At 36.3% G+C, this 14416-nt stretch overlaps 1 protein-coding gene across 1 annotated transcript; it reads right to left on the reverse strand.

Annotated features, from left to right (window-relative positions):
* Window positions 1-327: 327 nt before the first annotated feature.
* Window positions 328-5175, reverse strand: LOC149389581 (putative protein phosphatase 2C 46). The gene is made up of 5 exons (XM_089621967.1): window positions 4849-5175; window positions 3841-4320; window positions 2993-3360; window positions 2101-2337; window positions 328-792 (listed from the first exon to the last, which is right to left on the reverse strand). The coding sequence occupies exons 2-5, from the start codon at window positions 4157-4159 to the stop codon at window positions 520-522; spliced, it is 1197 nt and encodes a 398-aa protein (XP_089478093.1). The 5' UTR covers window positions 4160-4320; window positions 4849-5175; the 3' UTR covers window positions 328-519.
* Window positions 5176-14416: the final 9241 nt, after the last annotated feature.

Raw genomic sequence — 14416 nt, forward strand, 5'->3', positions numbered from 1 at the left:
AAAATGCATAACATTCGTTGGTAAATCTAGTGTACTATGAGCTATTCTAATCAAGTGTCATCGGTGAAGAAGCTATCAACAGAGAACAAGCAAAGAAATGGAAGCAAGATAATCTTTTTTTTTTTTCTATCACAGAATTTATGTGACAAAAATCTCAACATAGAGAAGAGAGAAGATAGGAACAAAAATTAATTAAAAAATAAACAAAAAAAAAGCCAAGAAACTGGCTCCTTTTGCTTCTTGCCATGGAAACTACTAATACTACTCGTACTATTATTGTTATCTTTTAAAAAAAAGAAAAAAAAAGGAAAAAAAGTCTTCTTCTCAAAAGGCTAAAATGCAAGTATTAGTTTTTCCAGTTAAAAAAAAGTTACAGTATACATTAAAGAATTTCAAGGCTTCCTTTTCTTTCTTCGTTTGTTTTTTGTTTTAACCTCTTTTCCGAGCTACCTGGTATTCACACATGAGGGAATAATACAACAGATGATGAGAGAGGGATAGAGAGAGAGAGAGAGATATTCAGGTGTGGCCAGTTTCGGTGGGCGTGGCACATGGCGCGAGAGTATTGGAGGGCAAGGTGATCCCGCCGCCTCTGACCGAGACGGTCGGGACCTTCGATGCTGAGCTGGCACGGCTGACGTGGCTCGAGTCGAGGAAGACGACGACCACGGTGATGTCATCGTGGAAGTGGCGTCGGACTCCGCGGTCGATCTTCTTCAGGTCCGAGTACCTCATCTCCCTCTTCTTCGCTGCTTCTTGGAGAGCCGTTTTCACTAATCGCTTTGCACTTCCCTGAAAAAAGTTCAGAAACCCATATTTTGTTTGATCAATGTTTTTTTCATTCAACTTTCTATTTTTCCTTTAATCGGTAAGGTTAATTAACCTCATAACTTGTCAACCAAAAAAAAAAAATCAACTTTCTATTTTTCCTTTAATCGGTAAGGTTAATTAACCTCATAACTTGTCAACCAAAAAAAAAAAAACTATTTTACATTAAATGCATTTATGTTTAACAGAGATTTTTTTCATAATTCAACTCAACAAATTTTATGGAGTAGGTGGTTTTACCACTGAGCTATCCTCTTATCATCTAATCTAAAATCCAATTTAACCCATTCAAGAAAAGATGATGCACCATTAATGAATAACTAATCATGCTTCAATTCGCATGACTCTAACTAAATGGTCGAAATTTGTGTGGGTAAATGGCTAAAGCGGAATTTACATGTACCCGAACACAAGTTAATTAACATTAGCAGTACCTATGTTATGCGAGTATTACCTGTCAGGTAAACAGGCAATAAGTTTTTCGCTACTAGATATTATTAAACAAAAGGAGTTACTGCGGTGAACACACACACACACGCAAAGGATAATCTGTGTAAACCAGATAACAGTTCCCCTGATCCAGATGAGAAGTTTATATTTTATTTTTTGAAAGTATTTAACGGTGTAGCCAATTTCACCCTGGATAATGGTATAAACAAATTATCTATATTATCACCGTTAACTTTAACACCTCCTTATGTGCCTGCATTATTATACCCTTTCACATAAAAAGGATAAACTCCCAGAAAAAAAAAGAATGGAAAAATAATGTCACATCAAAGGGAAAACAAATAAGACATAAATTGGTGATACATCCACTAGCACAACTAAACAAAGAAAAGTGTAGAATTTTAAAAATCTGGGCCACATGAAAATTAAAGATACACCAGAAACACACAAAGTCCCCAAAAATTAATGCATCACAGTGGGTATCAAGTCAACACAGCCAAAACAAGGTAACTTGTTAGCAAAAGAAGGGAATCTTTTAAGGTGAATTGGGTTTTTCCCCCAGGGAGTTTTTTTAGGTGAATTGGGTTTTTCCCCCAAGAAAATAGCTGAAACTTTAACTTTACGATTGTCTACTACCATGATGAAAACCCATCATTTTTCAGCAGGGGACTCAAAGAAGGTACTTATGCTGATGGAGCAATATGGAACACCAACTAATGGGTTAAAAGGTGTGTTGCCAATATTACGAAGAAGAAAAAAATTACCAGTTTTTTTTATTTATTTATTTTTTAATATTTTTTTAATCAGAGATAACAAACTTACATTGCGAGGATGGTTTTGAACAATGTCAACCGCTTCCTGATTGGTAAGGTGCTCCCAGAGCCCATCGGATGCATATATGACAAACTGGTCATGAGGCTGCAATTGGTGGACTGTGATTGCTGGGTCGGCGCTCAAAATAGGCCTTTTAATGGGGTCACGAAGGCGAAACTTCGCATAAAGGGGTTCCCTGTTGAACTCGGCCTTTTTTAAATAAACATCGCCGATAGATCTTGAAATCTGTAGGAAACACAGAAGAAAAAAGCTCATAAATATTGGAGGATCGCACAGGAATATTTATCAAGTCAAAATTCGGCCTGCATAAAAAGCTGAAGAGAAGCCTAAAATTATTCTCAAATTACTGAACAATTTAAATGTTCTTGGACTGATTCACATAAATTAAGCTCCATTAATGGTATTAAAAAAAAACTAAAATTCTATTTTAACAGTCAAATAAACAAAAAATAAAATTGCCAGATGAGTGATTTTATATGTTTTCCCTTGGCAGAATCGACTCAAAATCACATATAACCTCGCATTAAAACCTCATATGTTTCTATTTAGTGTAGAGTTAACCCACAAACCTTTTGGTGCAGGTCGATGTACCTATCACTAAACTAACCTCTCTTGTCTCGGAACCTTACTATTTTATGACCCATAAGTGCCACCAGACCAATAATTACATGTATTATTTGAATCTACCTGGATCCCACAAGAACATAACCTGTGTTATCCCATTCCACCACAAGGTTAATTCGTTTTCTCCCACAAGCAGTAGACCGGACCCTTAAAATCAAATTATTGAGCTATAATCGAAAATGAGCTGGAACAGTGTTTTATATTATTATTAAACAAGTGGAGACTATATATAGATAGTATCAGTGGAGAAAGTTACCTGTATGAGACCCTTGACGCGCCACACGTTATGCTTTAAAACAACGATATGGGGATCGTCCGGGTGCATAGAATGGAGCTCGTGCCTCACGGACTCGAAGCTGGCGTTATGCTCTGCGGACAATTGCATCGCGAGAACCTCACCGGTGGCCTTCATCACCCTCCCCAAAACGGCCCGGGAATCGCCGACGTTGGCGATGTAGAGGTTTCCGGCGCAGACGACTCCGACGAGGCAGCACGATCCGACGGCCGCGATCTGCGGCTTCATGGGCCACTGCCGAGTCACCACGGACAAGAAGCCCTCTTCCGTCGCTTGAAACGCTTTGCGAATCACGTCCGCCGACATTGCTTGTTGCTCCGAAGTAAATCCTGCATAATGCGACAGGATTTTAACCCAAATATAATACGGTAAAATTTGAATCCGAGCTTGAGAAGAAGATGACGAGGTTAAGATCATAGCGGTGGGGGGGTAGGAAAAATAGGTTGGAGGGAAGCTTAGGATTTTTGGGAGAGTCCCAAGCAAGTCTCTCGAAACTTATGAAAGGGATGGAAAATCAGTATCCCTTTCTAGCTTTTAAAACTAAAACATGATAATGGATCACTTCTTAAATTAAAAGACCCCAAAAATACTATTTTCAGATTCTGGGGTCCGATGAGGCAACATGATGTAGATGTTAGACAAACTGACATGAAAGGGAGAAAAAAAGACCCCAAAACCGATAGAAGCTCAGAGTTGGTTAGTTCTAAGTATATTGAAAAGGCTATATCCACCATAGCTACTACTACACGGAAATTAACTTTTTACTCTTAATTTCTGTGGCCGAGAAAAAAAGAAAGAGAGAAACGCACTCTTGAGATGCTGAAAGAGATGGTCATTGATATATCTGGATGTCTCGGGGCCGCCATGGCCATCATAGACACCGACGAAAGTACCATAAGGCCCGGACTCGTGCGAGCTAAGGCTCCCAGACTCAATCTGGCTCTGATCCTCGAGCAAGTTGTTGGCCTGAACTACGGCCATAGAGAAATCTCCATTAAAGTGTTGACCCGAGTCTTTGTACCACAAAAGCCCGTCTTGCTTCCCTCCCGACTCTGAACCCGTGTGAACGTACCGTTTCGACCTCGGCCGAAAACAGGCCCTCAAGAAGTTCATCAACTCCGATAACATCCCTCATCTCACCCAAACCACCATCCAAAATCCCAACATGTAACTAATTATTAAAATTCCCCTTAAAAACAAAGCTCGGTTTCGTCAATTCTTTCTTCTTCTTCTTCTTCTACAAATTTCTAGGGATTTTACTCTCCAAGCACCTTGATTCTTCTAACCCGCTGTAACAGCACAACAATAACCAAAATAAGAAACACAAATTGTTGATTCAAACAACTGAATCCAGCCCCAAAATGAACTAATCGATCAAAGGAAATGACAAACACAGAGCAAAATTACCAAACAATATGAGCAAGACTATTATCAACACCCAAAGCTCACATATTTTTTCCTATTTAAGAACAGAAAGCACATGTCCATACAGGCATACATATACAAATACAAAAGTGTTTTTTTTTTTTTTGTGCGTGTGACTAATTTACAAAAAGTTTGACAAAAAATGGTCAAAGGAAGAATACTTTTATTTTTTTATTTTTTTTATTATTTCATATACTTTTTCTCTTCCTGAATCGAGAAAGTCTGGGATTCATTAGTTTCGCCATTGACAAAATCAAAAGGTAAAACCCTAAGCTATACGGATTGCCTTGTGACAAAGAACAATTCAACATTTTTCACAATTCTTATTCCGAGAATTTTGATAATCGAAACCGTAAATAAAATTAATAAACAACAGATATAGAAAGTCTTACCCAATAAATTGGAATGTCTCCTTGAATCAAGCAATCGATCAATCAACTATTCATAAACACATAAGAAGGAGAAGATCTCGACATCAATTGAATAAACAATAGGAATGAGAAGGAACAATCAGATCCAAAGATCCATAGAAATCAAAGAAGAGAGAGCTTTTCTAATTTATTGATTTTTGCTTTGGCTTTAGATTTTTGGTTTTGTGTTTGGGTTTTGGATTTTCTCTCTCTTCAAAGTGAAGTGAAAAAGAAGAAATAAAAGAAAGGAGGTTGAGAGAAAGCTGAGAGTGAATGGGGTTGTGTTTTGGATGAAGAGTCTAAATATAAATAATAAATTAATTGGACCAACTGAAAAATAAATGTTTTTAATATTTTTTTTCCTCTTGTTTCTCTCTCTCTCTCTCTCTCTCTCTTACAAGCTGTGCAGACAAACCACATAAAAGACTAACAATGGAAAGCTTGATGACAGCAAATCAAAGGTCCATCTATGGCCCCACACACAACACACAACTATGGTTTTCAGTTTTGCAACTTCTTTACATGTAAATTGTACATATATATATGTATATATATGTATATATTGGACACATATAAATACTCAATTTGTAAATTGGACACATTCATGCAGTAAACATTTTTATTTATACATATTTTTTTAATTATAGTATGTAAAGGAAGAACTTGATTATGTCCTCATAAATGTATTGTCGTTAAGTCAAATTTATTATGAGGTGGGATTCTTAGGCATCTCTATGATGGACTTCAGTGCTTTGAATAAATAGACTATATTAAAAAATTGCAGTAATTTTGTGATAAATTCGGATATGCTCTTTTTTTTATTCACTCATCTGAGAGGGCATTTCAGGGTGATTTATTATTTCTTAAACGGTCATAACATATTACATTGATTTTCGCCAAAAAAAAACTAATTTACAATGAGTATTTTAGAATATTAAAAAGTTCTTATGTCTATCTATCTATCAATTGTGATAAAATTCCTAATTTAGTATATATATATTTGTGAAGTTAATGACTCTTCAATTATGAAATTCCTTATATAATTTCTTATTTATATAATTCCTTATTTATATAATTTAGTATATAATTTCTTATTTATATAATTCCTTATATAATTGCCCCATTTGCCACCAATTTCATAACATTTTCCCAATTTCCACCAAAACACTAATTTGTCTCAAAATGCCACCATCCATGTCAACAATGTTGACATCTATTTTTTCCTTTCACTATGAGATGACAATATTATTGACATAGATGTCAACAATGTTGACATCTCAGTGGCATTTTGGGACAAATTAGTGTTTTGATGGAAAATGATAAAATGTTATAAAATTGGTAGCAAACGAGGCAATTTCTCGTTTTATATATATATATATATATATAGCAGTATCATAAAAACAAAGGATATTATTTTAAAACTAGCACAAACAAAATACATAATATTGCAAGGCATTTTAATGTTAAAAGGACAAGAAAATGTAGTATATTTATTATATTTTTGTTGATTTAAAAAAATAGGTGTCATCAAGCAGGGTGGCGATATAGGCATTTACGTATGGTATTTCGAAATGATGGTAACAATAATAGTGATAATAAGAATTTGGAAATTGGTCATGAAATGTCATGTAGTGTATAAGTATTAGATACATTGGCCTGAAGGTGATAGCAAGAGCAATATGATAAAGAGAGTAGTGAATGAGATAACGTTATATGGATGGGATCCGAGAGGACGAGTGAGAATGTGTTGAGCTAACAATAATATTATTATTTATGGGCGTTACATATGAAATGGAGTTCACGTGACAAAACGTGTAACAGGTGGAGGGTCTATTTTTCTACGTACCCCCCAAAAACTCTTTGCCATTGTAATTCCATCTTCTTCTCTTTTTTTTTTTTTTAATTTTTTATTATTATTAAATACAAAAGGGTACATAAATTAATTTTTATTTTTTAATCAATAAAAAAACAAATTTTCTTTCTTTCTTACCGATGGTACATGATGGTGAAGTTTGACTCCTTTCCTATCGCTCACGCTCTTCATCTTCTTCGCTCGCATGCATTGGCATATAATCTAAGTTTTCACGATTTGGGAAGATTCTAAAATACCTTTTCAATGGGACACAAAAAGAACACCTTCTTGAGGTTTGCTTCAATAATTTATCATATATATATACATATTTAAATAATTTAATGCTGGTTCGTCTGCATGCTTACTCGTTGTCTCCATGTGATGACGTGTCCATATATGAGGCAATCACATGAAATACTTCGGGAATCCTATAGTTTCTCTTTTCCCATTCATTTGATTATTTTTTGTAGCACCTAACAAGAAGTAAATAGTAATATGAGTTTGTTTTCCCTAGAATAATTTGATCTCGTATACAGTATTTGATACCTTTTTTGTTGTTCATTTCCGTGTTTTTTTTTTTTGCTCGAAGTTATATCTTGATCAGCTATCCGTGTATTTATTGATATTCAGTTATAAAGTCATTTAAATAAAAACTATTGAAATTCAAGACTTAATTTCAAATGGTCACTTTCATATTAAGATAGATTCCATATGATGAATCACAAGAAATAAAAATCCTCTTTATGTAGTCATTCCTCTTCCTTTCATGTAGATCTTCCTCCACCACGATTCACTCCTAGACGAGCTAATTCATCAAACAAACTCGTTAATTGTTCGAGTAGGAACTCTATAACATAATCTCTATATTAACAAACATTTAATTTTGAGAAAAATAACCACTCGAAAACCCACCAATAAACCTCTTCTTCAATCTTCGTGTCCAATTTAATAGGATGTAGAATCCAGAATCACGCTGGTAGCTTCACATCATTTCCTTAACCTTTGTAATAACTACCTTCAAAGCTAAGCTCAAAGACAAATCAATTTGTTCAATCATACTCGCATGTCATCCTTGGTTATTTTATAATAGATTTATCACTCTTTTCCCTTGGCCATAATTAAAAAATTACGATGTCTTTCGACACAGTTTCACCGTGGGATCATGTCACACGTATACCATCCAAATTACTCACCCCAAAATAATCCATAAAATCACCCTAACTATTGGTAACATCACAATTCTGAATTTAGACAATTTGTACCGTTTTTTTTCAAAACTTCATACGATTTAAAGTTTCCAATAGCCCAAAAACCTCTATATTCAAGCATATTCATGACCATGCAAAGCACAAAATATTGGATATAATTTCGATAGACCTCTATATATGTTTCAGCTGCAAGAAACTTGACCGCGACATTCGAAGCTGTTCTAAACCCCTCACCACGGTCACCGACGACCTTCTTGCCCAAATAACCATCTTTTTAACTTGGTTGTAATTTAGCCACTCTCCAGTTAATTGTTTTGAAGACACACGTGGTATAGATCTCACATCAACACAAATGTCTCAACCCAATATACAACCAAAAAAAATTCCCAAACATCTACCGTCCTAAATCCATTCCTTCAAACTCTCAAACCCAAAAAAAGTGCAGGTGAATCCACTCACCAAATTCCATATTGTCAGAATCTCAAAATCCATCACTCACCCAAAACCCAAGAATACCTTCACTCACTTACACACCCCATCGGCTCCATTTCTCAAACACAATTACTCACCCAAAAGGCACGAATACCCACACTCACTAACACTCACGTCGACCAAAATCTAGATCACTAATAGCTACCCTACCACCTCACGACATTCGGGATGCCCCTTGAACCCAATCCTTTCTCAAACTCAACTAAACCGGTCAAATACCCACCTCCTCCAGTTTTTTTTCAATTGTGTGACTCCTATTAACCTTAAAACTACCAAGCGCATGAACCCACCTAGCATTGAAACCAAAAACCCCATCTCCTTGAGACCCTGACATTAATTTCCATCTAGCCCAACCAATGTACCTTTCACAAACACAGCTCCCTCGTTAATAACAACCCCAAGAATAATAATCCATTTACCTATTCATTAAATTTCCCATAGTATGACTTATATTTCCCCAGTACTCACTCTCATCAGACTCGCCCAATCTAATCTTACCATTTTATCCACACATCCATGTCGACCCTGGGCAAATCCTTTAGTCTAACCCAGGCTCGAAAAAAACCCACGTCGAGCGCTACACTTGGCAAGACTCGACTTCAAGTACTTGGAGTCACGAAGCACTAGGAAACCTTATTCGCCAAGTGTGTTGATGCCAATTCCCCTTACGCTGAGTGATGATGGCTATGCACCGAGTGACATAGCCCGCTAAAGACCTTTTTCTCAATGAGTATGTCGATGCATGCCCTAACTCTCTAAGTGTAGTCCATGCCGTGTTACCTCCTACGCCAGACTTAGGCTCTACCTCACTTGATATGCCTTCCATGGGCAACTACTCGATCACACCAAATCAAGCTATGTCGAGTACATTATGGCCAAGTGATTGGTGCCATATCCTTGGGTCGAGTAAAGACTCTTCTCACTAAGTAGTTGGTTCCGCCTACCCTTTGCTTCAAGTGACTAAGAGCCCAAATAAGCGCTCCTTGCTCACCGAGTGCTCAAATGTTGAGTGTCCTCATAGCCTAAATAGTCGAATGGTCTCGTTAATGATATTCCAATACCAAGTAGCATGTTGTTGAGATCTCTCACACCAAGACCATGTGCCAAGTGATGAGAGACATCAAGTCAAGCGAGAGATCCTTCGTTGCTCCAAGTCCTCTTTTTCACGATACCAACGATGCAAGACCCTTTTGCACTGAGAAACCCCATGCATGCAAGTCTCCAACATTTTTCAAAGTTCCTTTGTTGAGTAAGAGATGTGAAAGACCCTTAACAATATTATCGCCTAGACCTTGTTGTAGAGTGCGACATGCAACTCTCCCCGAGACTTAAAGCTGAGTAGTCATGTCGTCTAACACCTGTGTTGAGTACATCTCTATCCCGTCAAGTATGTCAATGCCACATACCTCTCAGCTTTTGCATACCTCACCAAGCCTCTATGTTCCTAGTCTAGGACGCAGATTCTTGTTGCCTACCCTGTCAAGTTAGCCCTAAGGCCCTCATAAGTTTCTCAACCTCATATAAATACTCAACTGCACCAAGGTGTGAGGTAAGTTGCTCTAAACTTGAGAAATTCATGCCAAAACGGTTCTCAAGCTTTAAAATATTATTTCTCCTTCTTTCACCTCACTTTCTCTTTCTAAAATTCTTCAAAATGTATATTAATCAAAAGTGCATTATTACTATTAGCTTTGAATCAAAAACATTTCAGCCATTTATAAAAATATTGTATTTAAATATGATATATATGAGAATTATTCTCTCCATAATTATTCATTATGGTCTATATATATGCATATATATACTAAATCGTGATCATCATAATGCCCGATCAAAATCAACCTTTAATTCCTACGATTATGAGATCGTAATATTCTTCATTAATGGTAATAGTGTTTGTGTTAGGAATTTTGCCCATATAAGGGTATTATGGTAATTCCTTCTAAAGGGTATTATCGTAATTACGTTAGATTGCCAACTGAATGAGATAAAGACATAATCAATAATATACTAGATAGGTTAGTACATGATATTGTATGACAACATTCGTCAAAGCCTTAGCCCTTTGCATTAACTGAGATTATATCTCTACATCTTATGTGAGAAATATAAGTCTCGAGTGGAGCGCTTAAATTGGTTAGTGATCAATCTATTCATGGGTAACTAGATTTGAGATCACATATATGGTTCGCTAGCGGATGGGTTTTCACTGACTGAGCATTGTGTACAATTGATCTGTACATGACCTGGACAAGTTGCAATTAAGTACATCGTTTAAGTGATAGTTACGATGAGACGTATCGCAATCACAGCTGATGGCCACAATGTAGATCAATCTTAATCTTGAGGTGCTCTTGGAAATCAGGGTTATATACTCGGCTCTTTGATTCGTTCGTTAACGATTACAGAGATGCTTATATATATATTTGATTCGTTCGTTAACGATTACAGAGATGCTTATATATATATATATATATATATATATATATATATATATATATGTTTTGGGATACCAGATATAATTAGTGATAGAAGGGAAACATCAAAAGTGGAATCCAGCTCTTAATAAAGAGAGTCAATGTTAGCTCACCTGATAGTCGACTCCAGAATCGTTATATTGCGCGCACCTTTGCACTATGAGTGACAAAAGAATCTTTCGCTGGTGAATCGGTGGAACTTATGGCTCATAAGTGAGTCGAGGGTATAACAGTATATTTGAGCCTTTCGTGTTACGAGGTGAACTTGGAGCGTAGACTATACGTACTGGTTATATCAATGGACACTTTATCTATAGGATCGAGTAAACATAATTATGATAACTTCGAGAGGTTCAGTCTTGGTATTTTAGTGGAATATAACCAAGATTTGATAAAATAAAAGAAGAGATGTAACAGTGTCTACGCTCTCGCTCGTGTTCATCTAGCTTTGAATTATTAGGTCCATCGTCCCCTAGTCGGCTCCAAAAAGATGAACACAGATACTCTTGTAGTAAATATGAGATTCGACTACAAGCTCACTACCGCAATTTAGTTGCAACATCTTTCGCATTCGTAATAAGGTACTTTACAAATAAGTTATTAATGGTTATGTAATTTCTAAGTATCACTAAGATTTAAATGAGCCTGTAAAGAGCAATATAAATCATCCCACAAGGCCCAATGAGACTTGTGGTAAGCGTGTACCATAGTGCACATGTGTCTTAGATTTGTTTGATCAAGTCCAATAGGATTGATGATTTTCTCAAATAGGAAATAAATAATATATATTAAATATGATCCGATTTGATAAGTATTTATTACGATAATTATTTATGGAAGTATCATGGGGATATTCTCTACAATTCTATGTATAAAATAGTATATCTTATTATGAGAAACAAATGATATATTAATTATATTATTTAATGAAAATATCATTGAGATATTCTATATTATTCAGTTACCTGAATAATATATTATAATATGAGAAGTAAATAAGTATTAGATATGATCTGAATATTTTATTTATTAAAGTATCTTAAAGATATTTGATTTATTCTATTCATAGAATAAATATCTTGTATTAAATAGAATAAGATCAAATCAAACCAGGAAACTGCATATTTTATTTGGGTAATCTAGAAAGCTATAAATATGGGAGCTATGGTTGATTTTTTTTTTTTACCAACATAGGCTTGTTCCACACTTGAAATTTCGGCCAGTTCCTCTCCCCGGTTGGACGTTTTTCCTTTTATCCCCAGAGTGATAAATTCGTTCAAAAGGAAAATAAAGAAATAATAATTTTGATATCTTGTCGGAATAATTAGTGAGTAATAAGTTGGCTCACGCCTTGGTCCTTGTTCATCTGGAGAACGACTCGGAAGACTTGGTGTCGATCCATTAACGAAGAACGCGAGGATCTCGAAGATATTTAAGATTGTCAATCGGCGTGAAAATTCAAATAGCGAGATTTCATGAGAGTAAAATAGAAACTAAATATGTTGTTTGTGTTTCTGTAGAATCTAAATCGTTTAGGCTTCTTTATTCCGCATTAGTGAATCATAATTAATTCTCAAAAATATAGGTTATACCTAAAATGATTTTGATATCCCTAAGCTCACTCAGACATTAAAAAAATTAACATCATATTGGACTGAGAGCGAGGGCTTAGACAAACGGAGAAAAAAAAACTTGTTGAAACTTGAGCCGAAGCTTGCAAGATGGTGGCTTCCTAGGGTTGGGTTGTTCTCCCATTAAAGCGGTACGTGAGCTGGGTTCAAATGGATGAAGACGTGACTGAATTGGTCTAGTAATGCCATGGTAATGCGTAAGTCATCGGTTCAAATCCGATAAGGGGCTTTGGTTTTTCATAAAATTACCACGTTACTAGTCGATTGGAATTGAGAAAACTCTGAGTTGAATTAAAGACCCTAAATGTATTTTCCATAGTTCTTTGTTTCAAACTATACCGGTTTTCCCTCGATGTCGGCTCTTCGCCACCAGGGACTAAGATAACTCGATATTTTTTTTTATCTTTTCGCTCATTTAGTTTGGAACACCTTTTATGTGTGTAAAAACATTTGACGCCATTTTCATTAAAGCTAGCTAATTATGAGCATTTTCATTACACAGATCAAATGAGCTGACCATTTCTTTTTACTGTTGGATTTAATTGTTAGCAATATTAGTAAAAAATTTGGGGGATATACAATTTACAAATATAAATAATAATATATTAAAAAAATAATAAGAATAAACAAAAATAAAGGAAAACAAATTACAAAAATATGAAAATTAAAACCGAAATAAGCCGTAATTGATTGAACAAAACTAAAAGAAAATAAAGGGATGTCGAGGCCCGTTGGACGATTTCCTTTAAGTTTTTTATCGCCCTCTACAAGTGCTGGATTATTTGAGCGAAAGTCTCATAGGATACAACGACAACTAGACGAGCTTAGCACCACTTCGCCTGAGTATAGTGAACTAGAATCAGAACACTAGAAAAAATCACCGGAATGCAAAACTGTTATAGGTTAGGCTAGCCTTCGGCTATAACCTTCAGACCATGCAATCAAGTGCATGTTAATGCTCAAAACCATTAAAAGCCTTTATTGCACGGTTATAACATTTTGACCATTCAAGTCTTTACTCAGCCCAGCCTAGCCCAGCTCGGCATGACCTGACGGACAGAGACGCGCGCATCTGGTGGTCTTGGGCCCTTGGTCTTCTACAAAAATGGGTCACCTTTGAGAACTCAAACACTTTTGTCCAAATTAACTATATAGTCTCACACATTTGTCCATTTTCATTCGTTATGGGACTCGTGTAAGAGCACTATTAACCATCACACTTTTATTGGAGAGGTGGAAGATGTCCACTGTATCTCGGAGCCGCACCGAGCCTATGTTGAAGAAGATTTTACTATTGAAGAGGTGGACAAGGCCTTTTTTCCATGGGTGCTCGCCAGGCACCGGGACCCGACGAGTTCCATGCTCTTTTCTTACAAAAGAATTAGAATGTGGTAAGTCTGGGTGTGAGAAAATAGTTCCTCGGGGTGCTTAATCGAGGTCAGAGTATTAAAAAATGGAGTGAGACAAAAATTGTGCTCATACCGAAAGTGAAGAAACCGGTGAAGGTAGGAGATTTTCGGCATATTTTCTTATGTAACGTGGTGCTCATGATAGTGACAAAGGCGATTGCAAATATAATCAAGGTAACTCTTCCGACGATTATCTCCGAGGTCCACAGCGCCTTTAGCCCGAACCGGCTCATCTCGGACAATGTAGCAATTTCATTTATGTTTCTTCACTCGTTGAGAAAGAGAACTAAAGGCAGACATGGGGTGGCAGCTATCAAGCTAGACATGAGCAAGGCCTACGACCGGGTGGAGTGGGGTTTTGTTGAGGCGATGATGAGGAGAATGGGGTTCGGGACTAAGATCGTGTCGATGGTTATTGAGTGTATCTCTACTCCCTCCTTTTCGGTTGTCATCAACGGTCAGGTAGGCGGGAAGATCATCC

This window comes from Urtica dioica, chromosome 8 (assembly GCF_054948205.1).
Source record: "Urtica dioica subsp. dioica isolate 48M chromosome 8, U.dioica_male_clone48M_v1_H2, whole genome shotgun sequence".
NCBI lineage: Eukaryota > Viridiplantae > Streptophyta > Magnoliopsida > Rosales > Urticaceae > Urtica > Urtica dioica.